Source organism: Grus americana, chromosome 1 (genome assembly GCF_028858705.1).
Source record: "Grus americana isolate bGruAme1 chromosome 1, bGruAme1.mat, whole genome shotgun sequence".
NCBI lineage: Eukaryota > Metazoa > Chordata > Aves > Gruiformes > Gruidae > Grus > Grus americana.
The window spans coordinates 68505176-68519531 of NC_072852.1; the positions used below are offsets into that span (position 1 = coordinate 68505176).

A 14356-nucleotide genomic window follows, 5' to 3' on the forward strand; every position below is an offset into this window, starting at 1 on the left:
GAAGTGGTGCAGCAAAGCGGGGGGAAGCTGGGGACAAAAAGGTTTGTGCTAGCCAGGAGGAAAGAGCCTGTCAGAGCTGAATGGGCTGGAGGTGGGAGAGGGGCTGATGTACGGGGGCCATGCCTACCCCAGCTGTCTCTCCCACAGGCGTTTCCAGCTGCAGCGTGTTGTGAACGTGGAGAAACGCCAGGACCGCATGCGGGGCAGCCGCTACCTGCTGGAGCTGGAGCTGCTGGAGCAGGGAGAGCGGCTCGTCCGCTTCTCCGAGTACGTCTTTGCGCGGGGCTGGCAGGGCATTGGCAGCGATGAGGAGGAGGAGAGGAAGATGAGGAACCTGGCGTGGGGTCGCCGGCGGCACCTGATGGCTGTGGCAAATGAGCCAGAGCTGTGCTGGCCCCAGGGCTTTTCCTGGAACCACCGTGCCATGGTTCACTTCGTGGTGCCAGGTAAGGGGGACCTGCTTCCCCAGGACGTTGCTCATCCCTGCATTGTTAGCGGGATTTGAGAGAAGGCAAGAAGCCTTGCCTGTTGAGAAGCCACACCATCTTTGAAATCCATTTTGCTTTGATTCTCTCCCTCTTGCAATACAACCAGTAAAAAACCAGGCACGTTGGGTGCTGCAGTTCATCTCCGACATGGAAGAGCTGTTCCAAGTCACTAAGGATCCATACTTCAACATCATCATCACAGACTACAGCAGCGATGACATGGATGTAGAGAAGGCTCTGAAAAGGTCTACCTTGCACCGGTGAGAGTACTGCTTGGTCACAAAAAACTGTTCACGTACATATGCCTGCAAACACAGCACATCTGCCAATCTCTGTGTATTGACCAGCCACAGCCTCCTGCGGCTGGAAACCCAAAGATAACATCCATCCAGACCTGGCATATATACATGAATATATTGTTGTTATAATGTACATACACATATACTGCATACAATAGTGTTACAAAACTGTAAGGCAATATTTGTTGTAGTCATCCATCCAGATACATGTCTCTTCTCCTGGCTTTTGTTCAAGTTTGCAAGAGAGAAGAGAAAGCAGGTCTTGCAGTGATGGGGCAGGGGGACAACAGAGATGACAAGAAAGCTGTGAGAAATGGGACAGAGAGCGTGGAGACCTCTGGGGACCCCGCTTGCTGGAATAACTGTCTGGCTTAGTCTACTCTGATCTGAACCAGCCTTGGCTGGTCATTTCCTTTACGTGCCAGGGGTTCCCAGTAACAAGTCTAGTCCTAGGATAGAGCTGGACTAGAGCTCAAAAGACTTCTAGTAGGGCCTGCCCTATCCTTGCTGCACAAAGGGGAAGACCCTCAGGGCATGCTAGGACCTGGAGCAGCGCTGAGCTTGTACACTCGCCCAGCAAAGGCTTTCCTTCTCCTTGAGAGGATGCATGGGGGTGAGGGCAGCTCCACAGCATGACGCCTGCGGTGTACCGCTGCTAGCGGTGCTTTATGTGCTTGCCCGCATGCACGCACTGAACTTCTCTTTCCCATCTGACCCCCAGCTATCAGTACTTGAAGCTGACAGGGAATTTCGAGCGTTCTGCTGGGCTGCAGGCGGGGATAGACCTCGTGACGGTAAGCCTGGGGGCCTTTGGGGTCAACAGGGAAGTTTCTAGTATGTGTCTGGTGCTACCTCTGCCTTTCATACCGAACACATTGGTTTTTAGGCAAAGGAATAGCCTAGCAGACCTAACCAAATGTAGATGTGTTTCCTGTCCCTCCAGAGTAAGGGTATCTCCCTTTATTCTGAGGAGCCTGCGGTCCATTTTGTTCTTGGTCCACCCGCTGGGACTATCAGGAAGGAAATTAGCAGTAGCAGCGTTGTGAGCAGCTTTCTGCCAGGTCATAGTCATAGTATTTCACACCCATCATTGAACAACCACTCAGTGGCCATTTTGCCAGCCCCTAGGGTCTTGATTTCTGATGTAGCAATGAATGGCTCTTTAATTCACTCCCGTATCTCTGTCTTCCTGCCCCTTACTTAAAGTCAACCTATTTTTTTCCCAACCGGTGTGGTTGGTTCCAGGACCCTCATAGCATCATTTTCCTGTGTGACCTCCACATCCACTTCCCAGCTGGAATCATTGATTCAATCCGGAAGCACTGCGTGGAAGGCAAGATGGCCTTTGCACCCATGGTCATGAGGCTGCACTGCGGCATGTCCCCACAGTGGCCTGACGGTAAGAGGGAGTGGACCCACTTTGGCTCAGACCTTGGGGAATGCGGAAAAAAGGAGGTGTCTGCCACTTCTAGATTTGTTCCTCTAGTGCTGTCGAGGTCTGGAGCTTAAGGTACTTTTAGGGCCACTCAGTTAGAGTGCATTAGTTGTAGGATGGGGTTTAACGGTGTCAGGTACCTGGAATTTGAGATCAAAGAGGCAGCAGAGCCCTTTATGTGATGTTTCTCCTGGTCATCTCCTAGGCCTCTCTATGGATTTGAGGACCTTGGAAAACCCCTCCTTTACTCCTTTCTGTCCATTTCTCTCTTTTCTTAGGGGGCACAGCCTGTCCTGAGGAGAGCTGGTAGCCCAGGGGTGAGGGAAACTAACCCAAGTCAGGGGGGAGGAAAGTGGCACAGATCATCTGAGCGTAGGATTTCCTTTAGACAGAGGTGGCCATCCTGAGCCATCCAGGCACAGGGATCCTTCGAAGCTGGGACAGTCCAGGTACATTAGGCACTATGCTGCCAGACAGGAGATGTGAGAGGCTCTGCTAACAAGTTCATAGGACAGCCCATGCTGTCTGTCCGCAAGCCTTTCTCACTTCCCAAAGCTTTAATATGGCCGGCTCATGCTGAGTTGACTCTGGTGTCAACATTGTGCTAAAAGTAGCTTAAGTCTCACTGCAGCACCCCTGCTGGAGTCATCAGTGGTTCAAAGCACCAACATACCTGTGCTTCATTTGTGCTGTCCTCAGGCTACTGGGAGGTGAATGGGTTTGGTCTCCTGGGCATATACAAGTCTGACCTGGACAAGATCGGAGGCATGAACACAAAAGAGTTTCGGGACCGCTGGGGAGGAGAGGACTGGGAACTCCTGGACAGGTAGGCATCCATTGCATCATTGTTGTGCTCAGGAGGGGAGACACATTAGCTACTGGAGGACCAATGACCAGGGGAGTGGGACTCTGAGGAGACTGAGGTGACTAATGACACCATAAGCTTGGTCAGTGAGGGAGAGTCTTTGAGCGTGTCCTGACCTCAAACCTAGTAGGCAAGTGGACCCAAAATACACTGCTACAGTCACTGATGAGAGAGGAGCCGTTTCCCAGTGCCTTCCAGCCACACTGCAGATCAGGCACTGGAGATTGTGAAGACTTTGTCCTCTTCAAGCAGCACAGTGCCCAGCGGGTCCAGTTTGGGTCCCTTGGACTTCCCGTACTACATATAGCAATTGCCCAGAAGCACAACTGTCAGAGAGACATTTAAAGATCATGAGGTACAGTTACAATTTCCGAGAAGTTTATGATGAGGCATCTCTGCTCTACAAATCCTAGGCCTCTGGGTTTGTAGTTCTAAGTTTGGGGCCTGTCCTGTCTTTTCTGTCAGATGACTGCAGAAAAGACTAGCATCCTGAGCAATCCCGTGCTGCCAGCTGTCTTTCCTCCTAGCCTGGCGTGCGCAGGCTGCTCCTGACCAGTCCTGCTCTCAAGGGTGCATAAACGCTCAGTGAGTGTCGTTAGATGCCTGCTAATGGAAATGAGATACCCCTGAGCTATCCTGGAGTCTTCAATTTGATTGAGGTCTCTTGACAGCAACACAACTTAAAAGGGATTTCTTGGGGCTGAGGCCCCCGCAGTATCTCTGCGATCCAGGTTTCCCTAAATCTACCCTTCTCCTTTCTGCCAGGATCTTGCAGGCTGGGCTGGAAGTGGAACGTCTCTCCCTGAGAAACTTTTTCCACTGGTTTCACTCGAAGCGGGGCATGTGGAACCGGCGCCAGCTGAAGACACGGTAGCCTTCAACCCCAAAGCTGCTCAGCAGCACCGTCCACCGTCTCATCTCGACGTGCACTTTATTGAGGCACACAGCCGAGCACACACACTCTTCCTCTGCCTCCAGAGCCCTTCGATGGGATGGCACAGCCGAGGAAGGGACGGTCACACTAGGGGAGCAGGAGCTTCTCTTGTGAGTCGTCGTATCCAAGACGTGGGATCCGTGTCTTGCTGGGAAGGCGTGCGGGGGAGATGTCGACAAGTGAAGGACTCTTATATCCTGCCATGCCATCTGGCGGATGGTACAGTGGGAGAGGTGCCATATTTTCCGTTGAGTCTTGCATGGTGCAAACCAAACAAACACAAATCCCAGCTAAGCCCAGAATGGTTTATTTAGAGTAACGCAGATTCTCTTTCAATACTTGACTGAAAAAAAGAAAAAAAAAACAACCCTTCCCATTTCCCTTCCTTCCCCATCTCTCCAATATCCACGCTTTTGGACAGGGGCCAAAGTAAGTTCTCTCAACTGTATTGTGTCCACATGCCCATGTGCTGACCCAAGGAAATCTGGATGCAGAGGAGCTGATAGGCACTTTAGGCTGCTGGTGCTTAGATGTTTCTCTGTGCTTTTCACTTTAGTTGTTATGAAAAACTGCTCATATTCAGCAAATTATGGGCCATGGATGAGATGCAAGTATACTGCCCTTATGAGAGCCACGTTTGCCTGCAGCTGGGCAAGGTGGCAGGGGTTGATGTCACAACTCCACCTAAGTTACTGATCCACTGCCTCAGGATAGTGGAGCGGTTATACAAAGAGGCTAGGAGGGCATCTCAGGAGGAACTTTGCAGCCTTATCTGACAGACATGTGTGTTTGTCCTTAACGATATCAGGGAAACCCTAGCAGGGAAGAAGTGGCAATATTTTATTAGTTGAGATATTGTGATTTTGTCAGAAAAAGAGAAGGCAGAGTATTCTGCTCTCTAAATCTTGTACATTTATGCAGCATCTAAAGGTTAATTTAATAAGTTATGGCCTCACAGTTATGTCTTGTCATAGTTTGACTTTTATGTAAAGAGCCAGCTTCTTGGTTGAAGAACCAGCACAGCTGTTGGTGCTTCATCTCTGGAACAGCCCTGGAAGCTCTGGCCCGGTATGGAGGAGGAGGCTTCAGGCCTTGGCATGCGCACTGGGTGCAAAGAACAGCGAGGACAGAAGAGGGTTGAGTAACTGAAAGGATGGGCAGACCCATGCTGGCATTGATCCAAGGACTGTGGAAAGAGCCCCGATCTACAGCCGGCCTGATGCTACAGGGAGTTCTCATCCCCTAAAACTCTCATTAGCGTAAGGCAAGACTTTTTACCCCTGTAACCATTTTACAAGACTGTAGAAACCCAGAAATCCCAGCACACTCAATGCTCTACACTGGAGCTTCGGTGTCCCGATGCCATGCTGAAAAGGCTGCTGCTGGTCTCAAGCTTCAGGGAAGAGCGTGACATAGGATGCTGCTCATGGCGCCCAGCTCTGTGGGGAGTTGTTGAGAAGTGAGTAATGGAGGTATGCAGGCTGCAAGCAGTGCTGACATGGCACTAGAGTTGTTTGCTTTTTACGCTGATGGAGTGGATGCCAATTCAGAGTAGGCATTAATTTATTATTAATTCTGTGGTGTTTGACAAGTCCGTCAAGTTCCACTATTGCAGTAGAAAACTGAACATGCAAGTTCTGGAAGGTGAGATAGAAATCTTGTCAAATCATGTGCTTGCCTCAGTCCAGGTTTTGTGACTGATGGAGTCAAAAAAAGTCAGCCAGATTTCAGAAAGTTTCCCTGCGCAGTGTGCAGCTAAGGTGAGAAGTAGACAAGAGACGGCTGTGTCTCTGAGTCCACGGAGCCTTTGCCAGAATGCAGGCACTGAATATTTCAAAAGAGGCAGCCTTAGCTTTCTGCCCAGGCCAGAGCAGTCTTTTTATTGAGGGAAGTACTTCACCCATGTAGAGACTAAGAAATGAAACACTGCAGTTGGGGTGAGAGGGAAGAGGCAGTCAACAGTCAACACTATTATTTTTTTAAAAATATATTGTAGGAGTTTAGGAGGCCAGAGCCCTGTGATGCAATGTTGCAATAAGCTCTGTTTCTGCCTGGAATGTGCAGTGTCAGTCGTGCTCTCGGTGCATGTCAGAGCCTGTGCTTCATTCAGACACAGGCACAACCCCGCGAGTGTGCAGGTGAGCTGCTCTTCAGGCTCCGGGACTGCGCCTCCGCAGCCTGTCCGGGCTGGCTTTGTCACGCAATCCCTGTGGAATGGGGAGAGGCTGGTGGGGAGGGTGAGCCTCGGGACATGGCGAGGTGTTAGCAGGACCCAGCTGTTTGGCCCCATCAAGCAGAGAACGGCATCATGCCCGTTCTGTAGATGGAGAGCCGATGGATTCAGTGCTGGCCCTTATGTCATGCACAGGGAGGAAGGGTGCTTTCGCATCTGGCTTAGCTGTGGTCTGCAGCACCTAAAGTTAGCCCCTGGCATTCATCTGCAGACACTGGTAAGGGTTAGGTGCATCCAGAAGGTAACTCACTTGGCTTAAATGATAGGAGTAACCCCTCTTCCTCACCAGAGAGGACAGTCAGCAAAGAGTGGACTGGAAAGTAGGGTGCAGCCCTCACTCCAGCACTGCCAGCAGAATTTGAGGATTTTGCTTCCATGCTTTAGCTGTGACTGTGCTCCTTCCTTCACACCTTGTAACCTAGGCCAGTGGCAAGCAGAACTTTTTACCTCATGAGGACTCCGTGGTGGAGATGTAAGGAGTTAGTGGGTTTCAGCCCAGTTTCCTTATGGCCAGTATCCCCGCTGTCAAAGTTGCCGTCACAAATGTTCTTCCCTTGCTATAGCACAGTGGGGATTCTTAGTTGGTATTTAAGCATTGTGGTAATAAACGTGATTAATACTAATTGGCACTCATTGGCAGCCTCCATGGAGGAGCCTGGAGACAGCCCATGGGGACAAAAGCTGTCTTCCAGCCCACACATTCAGAGACCGCTGTGGGTTGTAGGGAGAGAAGGGGCCACACTATCCCTGGCCTGCTGGCCAGCAACAAATTTTGCAGGAGCGGTGCCAGTCTTTGCTTTGAGGCTGCTGCCTCTCTTCCAAAACAACCTGCAGTTTTTCTCCCCAGAGTCATGATGAGGGGGAGAGCAGGGAGCACAGCAGGAGCAGGTGGTCCCGCAGCCATGCAGTGAAAGTCATCCAGGGCAGTGGCCAGGCCATCGCAGCCCCTGATCAGCAGGTGGTTTGCCCCGTGACTAGTGTTGCACGGTGTGCACTGCCGTTGCAAGGAGGGCTCGTCTCTGGGTCCAGCACAACTCCCAGAGAGCAAGAGGGAACCTGGCTTCACCACAGCTGGGAAGCTGAGTCCCCTGACAGTCGATCTCCTTTCTGTCACAAGGAAGTTTTTAGGAAGCTGTGCCTGAGTTTGCGGTGAAGTTTACCCCGTGTTTCTGGCCTTCATGTGCATCCTGGCTGCGTCCTGCCTCGATGGCAGGAGGAAATCGGTTGCACAGGATTTCCCGTGCATCAAGCAGGCAGGAGGGAGCTGCTCCAGCAGCTCTCCAGCCGGGGACAGCTGGGGAGGTGATGGGCCGTGCTACAGAAGAGACCTTCCCTGTGGCAGGATGTGGCCAGGCTGGGGAACCCAGGCCCCCAAACACAGGGTGCATGGCAAGGTGGCTCTGCCCACAAATGCCAACTCGGTCTTCAGGACTGAATTGTGGGGCTGGGGTTTGTTTTGCAGACCAGCGAAGGGAATGAAGAAGGGCTGGCTTTCATTCTGAGAGAAATGTATTGTGTGAAAATTATAATGTGACTTGTTTTGTCATTGTCTTTAATGTTTGCCCGATATGAACATCTCGCCTCTTCTTATTGCCTACAAATGTCTGAAGTTGATTATTTTTAGATTCTGATGCCTTGTGTTAAAAATCTGAACTGTACCTTTGAATTATCTGCCTTAAAGTGGCTCTGTGCCTTCAAGACAACTCCTGGGCCACCTCTCTGTTAGAGCTGGGGGATATACTGATTCTCCTCCACGTTTTATAAATACATCGTCTTCCTACAAGAGCTCGGTTCTGTCCGTGTGTTACGCACAGCTGCATCACCACACAGCAGGGATTAGAAACCAGATGTTGCTCCTGTGGCCTCATATAACCGAAGGCATAGTCAATACCAGAGAGATGGGTCACTCTCTGCCCAAGCCAGCGAGAGCTCCACAGCAGGAGGCGGGTGGGCAATGCGGCGAGCTCGGTTAGCCAGGAGCAAGACTTGTTTCAGTCCCCTTTAAGGCTGTAGAAAGTGGGATGGCAAGAAAACAGGTTTTCTCCTGTCTTCATGGGTTTATCATGTGAAACAAGGTAAAAACATTGGACAAATACACATCCCAGCAAAGCAGAAGGTCTATGTGATCGTGGAGAGAGAATGCAGAGAATGAACATTCTTGCAAGCAGGGAACAATTCCTGGAGAAGATCGCAGGTGAGAGCCTAGACCTGAGCTTGGTGCTTGCACAGCCCACACAAACAGGAGGTCAGCACTTTCACAGCAACTGCTTATCTAGGTTCAAACTTGGCCTCTTTTCACTTCAACTCGGCCTCTTCTGAGTATAAAAAGCTTGGCAGGAATGGGAGTCAGACATGGAGAGGGAAACAAGGCAGCAAAGGTTGCTAATGAGTCCAATTCCATTATAATGAGAAACAATTATTAAAGGTGACAGGGGAAAAGCATTCCAGCGCGCTGCCGGCCTTCTGCTCACCTGGCCTGGGTGACGGGAAGCCCTCTCCACTTGGGCGGGCCTCGTACGCTGCCATACCTGACCTGGCAGCTCTCTGAAATGATGATGTTGAAGTAAAGATCCGGTAATGCAATTCCCCTCGCTGCTTCTTTCCCAGCTGAACCTTTACTTTTTTTTTTTTCCTCTCTTTACATTCAGTCATCAATGCTAATTGCTTTGCCTCCTGCTCTGCGAAGCAATGAGTCACAGGATTTGGGATCTGCACACGGGATGCATAATTTTTTACCTTTTCATGAACCCAGCTGGCCAGTAGTGGCTGAAGGCCCTTAGCTGGTGGTTTTGCATTGGCTGAAACTAGTTTTTCTGCCTCTACTGTGAAGCCTGTTTCTAGAGGAGAGCGGGGTAACAGAGGCTTCCCTGAAACAGTCACCCCTCTTTGCTGTTGGTCTCAGGAAAGACCAAGGACCGAGATAAGCAGCACTCAGTGTCGCTCCAGACCTGCCATCCCCTGGACAAAGTGGAGGACGAGTCTTTACCTGCTTCACCAAACAGATCCCGGACTGTGTTCAGCTTTGCTATTTTATTTTCTGGTAAATACATAACTGGCATTTTCCACCCTACTCTTTCTATACAGCCTTCCTTCAGCTGCAAAAAAGCTACTGTCATTTGCAGGTACCAGCTGGTGCTGGCCTGTAGCCCTACCCCACCAGCCATCATGGGCAAGATCATCCACGCGCTCTCCAGAAGAAACACCCCTGTGACTTAAACAGAAATTCAGTTCTGTAAGGTAAATATAGAGTACAAATCAAATCTGCCCCTATCTGGTTTTTAAAGTGTCAGTCACCCCCGTACCTCCTGAAGACTAATATGTGGACATTTCCATGACATTTCTTTCCCAGCGGTGGGAAGAGTATGCAAAGAGAAAAATCCATATTGAACTCTGATTCTGCTGTACAATGACAAAATCATTTAATAATGAGAAAAGCATGTCATTATTTAAATAGGCTTACACCAGGTTATTAAGATACCCATTTTTAGTATGACTACAGGGTTACAAAGTTTAGTCTCAAAAATCTTCACTCTTTCCAAAAAAATCTGAAAAGTCATTAATTCAAAGACTTTTTTTAAAGGAAACAAATTGTTCTAGTACAAGAGAATTCCCAGCATTGTCAATATAAAAATTATATTATTTAAAAACATTTATATTAATGATAACACCTTAAATTATAATGGTGACTTTTTAATAAAGTAATATACTATGCACCTGTCATTTCTCATTGTGGCAATAAGCCTAGAGTGTCTTTTTATGTATAATGTTTCCTCATTTTCTACTTAATATTGTCAGGCTACTCTGGCACCATTACGGATAGGTCCCCGGCAATGATATCAGACCATAATATCTATTTTCCGTCATTGTTAATTTTCTTAATGCTGGAAATATCTGATTGTTTTCTTAACCATTTCACATTTTATTTTATTTTTAAACAACTAGGGAAACATTTGAACTGGTTTTAGCTACATTGACATACATACACTTTCCTATCCTCCCATGAGAATGTAATCTTTTTTATTTGGAGAAATCCATTCCAATGTTTGGGAGATCAACTACCAGACAGCATTGCTTTAAGTATAGCAAATTATGCTCGAGACAAAAAAGCTGGTCTTTTTTTTTGTTTATTTAGCTTACAAAGTAAATTGTTCAGTCTTCTCTACAAAATGAGCCAATCTGGAATATGTGAAGCAGGCAACTAAAATGAGATGAGATTTACAGAATCGCACTTTGAAATTGTGTACCTGCTGCTGTTCCTGCAGCTTTCTCTAGCAGAGTTTGCTGTAGCTTCAAAAGGCAACAGAAGATTTCACCCCTTCAGAACTGCAAAAGGGTTATGGTAAGGGGCCGGTATACCACGAAACGCACGCAGTTTTGAAAGTTTAACCCAGTTCTCTGGTTTCATTGACGGGCTGCTGCTGAGGTCAGTAAAAATGCAGAGGAGAGCTTTCCCCACCAGTCCGCTGGGAAAAGATCCTGCAGGGAAGACAAGAAATGCCAGTAAGGTCACAGCAGGCTCCTCTGCGCTGCACAGGCAGAGAGGAGCCATCACGGTGTACGGGGTCACTCGGCACCATGGCCACCTCTGCGGGTGTGGGGTGCCGCTCTTCAGCGCCTGCACCCATCTAGATTCCAAGCTGACAGTGTTTTTAAAGAGGCTTTTGGCCTTTGCATTCTCCCTCATCATATTGTGTGTTTGTCAAGCTTTCTTGCTGGCTGTTGCCCCGTTATGTTGCATTTAAACTATGTTTATATGTTGCAGGTCATGTATGCAAGAGATGTGAACTTTGCTTCTTGAGCTAAAGCACTTTTGACCTAAGAACGTGTCATTCCCTCATCTGACCTGACATGGGAACACAAGCATTTGGTTGGACTCTTATTCACAAGACTCTCTCTTGAGAGTTAAATTCTTAAAACAGCCCCTGCCAAACCACACTGCCTGTTGCAAAGAGCTCTTTCACCCCCCACCTCCCCACCACCTTCCTTTTCTTCTGCTCAGATAACGCTGCCATCTTTGGATACATCCCTGGTTTTCTTCCCCAAATTTAGCTCCCATTCACAACTGCTATCTGTATCTAGCATGAGGTTTGCACTTTTCTGAAAACCACTTGCTGCTGCTGAATCCCAGCAGTTGGGATATTTGGTGTTCTTGCTTTAAAAGACCAAGCAAGGAAATTCTCCTCCTCTGAGGGAATTTGTTTAACGGCCCTGGATGCCTGTGGGACAACAACATGCCTCTGGAAAGGCATGTTAATTTGTTAATTTGTGCAGCTTTGATTTCTGCTTCTCCACTTTGCAATGATGTTTGCTGAGCTGGAGAGCCCTTCCAGGGGCTGGCAGTGATGGGAACTCACCCCTTTCTTAGCTGACTCCATTGTCCCATGACTTAATAAGGTCGAAAATTCCTGGTAGGGTAGAGGCCGGTCTTCTGCACCCCAAAGGCCGTGATGAAGATGTTGAGGATGACAGTGATGAAGATGAGAGCTGTGGCAGCATTGTTGAGTATATTCAGGCGGGGTTGCTTTGCGACATCATTCAGGTTCAAACGAGCTGTGCGATACAATGCAAAAAGAAAGGGACATTTGTAGCTTTGTCCCCCAGCCCCTGCAAGCCTTCCCTGCCTGGTGAATGTCTGTGGTGCCCCTGGGCACTGTGGCCACAGAGCTGGGGAAATATTTCCAGGAACGTTATAGGGGTCACAGCTTGCCTTAGGATGACGTAGGAGGATGGAGCAGAGGAAAAACATCTTTTTTTTATGTCATGTGTTTGTTTTGCCATGGAGGCGCCATGGCCCTCCAATGGGCCAACCCTAAATAGCCAAATTACTGCTGCATGCTAGCCAGGCATGTGCCATGTGACCCCCCCACTACATGGCCATGGGACACGGCAAGGGAAGCCTGGGTGACATGGGGGACAAGGTCAGCAATGTTGTACTGGGGGTTGGGAGGCCAGTTCCTCCTTGACACCCAAATCTCACGTATATGCTGACACAGCTATCAACCCCCTCTTCGCCCCCAGACCAAGAGGTATCTGGGTACGTGAATGGGATCAGCACTAGCTGATGGGCATTGATCAGTTCAGACATGAGAACACCCTGGTTACTGGGGCTGCCTGGCCAACAAGCCATGCCTTGTGGCTCAGTTGTGGTCCCCTGTCCCCCTTCTCCTCACAGCTGGCTCCAGCCACCGCGGCTGCCACCGGGAAAGCCTGTGGCATGTGGGGCAGGGGAAGGAACACGCTACAGGATTTCCTGTAGCCTCTGATCCTGTTTCCCACATAAAAACCCACATAGGATATACAGGAAAAGGCAGCGTTCTGCAGACTTGTAATACTGGGCATGTGTTGGAGGCTGAAATATAGCAACTCCTGTATTGGATGGAGCACTGGCCAAGCCTGTCTGAAATGCTGGTGTTAACGTACTGTCTGTATGGCACTAGGACAACTGTGGGATTGGTTAGATACGAGGTTAACATAGGGAAAACCTCTGCCTAAATTGTTCCATTAGGCCCCAGCTTGAGTGAGGTGAAAGATAGAGCTAAAATGTGGTATCTGCAGGAGCTGCATGAAGGGACATGTTACAGGATGGGCAGCAAGTGGCCCAAAACCCAGCTCTCTCCCTATGACAGCGATTCAGCAGTGAGGAAATGAAGGAAAAGCAGTGATCAGAGCCGTTATGCAAGAGAAAAAAACAACCCACTCCCCACTTTGAAAAGCAGCAACACAGACCTCCCCACTGCCCATGTCAAGCTGTCTCCAGCCCTCCCACAGCCCTGGTTGGTGCCATGGGGAACGATTTGGGGAACGAGGCTTCTCCCTTCCCACCCCCATGCCTGCCAAGCCGTGGGGTGTCCTGCTCCTGCAGTACCCTGCAAGGGTGCATGTGCCTCGGTGGCCACCTTACCAGTGATGATGAGGAGAATCCCGATGATCACCTGGAAGAAGAGGGAGATGCTGATGAGCACGATGAGGGTGGTGTAGTACTGGAAGGATGACCCTTGCTCCAGCACCGCTTTGAGCTGCGTGACGTTCGCCATGAACAGCGCTACATCCAGCATGCTCTCCGCCACGCTCTTCTTTGTCGCGTAGTGATTGATGTTCATCGGCCCGTTAATCCGGAGATGAGGATTCACGCCCTGGGGAGACAGGAGAAACCGCATGAACCGGTACAATTGCTAAGCCAACAGATGTGTCCAAGTTGAACGGGCTGCTGCCTCCACACAGGGTGTATCTAGAAGACCTGAGAAAGAGTCAAAAAGTCATGTGTTTTAAACGTGTTGAGAGCACCCAGTTTCCCCTCACAGTCACCTCGTGATATTAATAGGCATAAGATACTTGCAGTGATCAAGAGCTCAGCAAGGTTAGTAAAATACTGGGTATTTTTGTGGAAAACAAGCTTGCCCAGAGTTACAATAATGTAGATTACCCAGAACCAGGGATTTTGCAAGGAATATTGAATTCTCTTCCTTCAGGGCACGGACAAGCCTTGAACTTACAGGGGATTGAGAGAGATCTCTTTGGGTCGAGTGTTCAAAGAACTGTCAGTGGCTGGCCTTTACATCTCCTCTGAACGCTTTTTCCTGGCTACTGTCTTAGACAAGAGGCTGGAGCAGATAGGAACATCCACATTTTTGTTTCTGAAACAAAGGATGCTATTTCTTCAAAATATCAGGCACTGAAACACACCAAGACTAGGGGTGGGATCCATCACACCTAACTTTAACTGATCATTCAGGCACATTTTTTTCAGTGGAAAGAAACAGGTATTTACAAGGGGTAAATCACCTGGTTGCCCTTAACCTAATTACAAGCTGTGGGTCATTTGGTTGCTTTTAGCCATCCACCTTTTCACTGTTTGTCTTGTTAAGCGAGTTCCTCTGTTAGCTGTCTCAATCCAAGTGATGGAAAAAAAAAAAGATAGAAAAGGGGACAGTAGTTTTCAATTCACACAGAGTGTCATCAGCTGGTAATAAACCACCATCAAAGGCAAGAATTACAAAAGATTTGGATATATCTGTAGCAGGCTATGATCTTATTACTTAGAAAGAAAGAAAAAACACTTCCATGTAGCAGACAGGCTTCTGTTCTGGGTAATCAGCCTCCTG

At 48.9% G+C, this 14356-nt stretch overlaps 2 protein-coding genes across 5 annotated transcripts in view; one reads left to right on the top strand and one right to left on the bottom strand.

The window, feature by feature from the left end:
• Positions 1–8039, top strand: part of B4GALNT3 (beta-1,4-N-acetyl-galactosaminyltransferase 3) — a 72948-nt gene extending 64909 nt beyond the window's left edge. For 2 of the 3 annotated variants that reach the window (XM_054810376.1, XM_054810386.1), the window contains 6 exons: positions 148–446; positions 595–748; positions 1509–1581; positions 2033–2186; positions 2922–3048; positions 3853–8039. In XM_054810376.1, coding sequence (XP_054666351.1) covers positions 148–446; positions 595–748; positions 1509–1581; positions 2033–2186; positions 2922–3048; positions 3853–3961 — 916 coding nt within the window. In that variant the 3' untranslated portion in view covers positions 3962–8039. Of the gene's footprint in view, positions 1–147; positions 447–594; positions 749–1508; positions 1582–2032; positions 2187–2921; positions 3049–3852 lie in introns of those variants that run through there. The other variant, XM_054810394.1, reaches the window with a different exon arrangement.
• A 1668-nt stretch (positions 8040–9707) lies between these two features.
• NINJ2 (ninjurin 2) overlaps positions 9708–14356 on the bottom strand; it is a 50423-nt gene continuing 45774 nt past the window's right edge. Inside the window, exons 2-4 of one of the 2 annotated variants that reach the window (XM_054844748.1) lie at positions 13156–13387; positions 11609–11804; positions 9708–10730 (exon numbers count right to left, since the gene is read on the bottom strand). In XM_054844748.1, coding sequence (XP_054700723.1) covers positions 11641–11804; positions 13156–13387 — 396 coding nt within the window. In that variant the 3' untranslated portion in view covers positions 9708–10730; positions 11609–11640. The remainder of the gene's footprint in view (positions 10731–11608; positions 11805–13155; positions 13388–14356) is intronic. The other variant, XM_054844759.1, reaches the window with a different exon arrangement.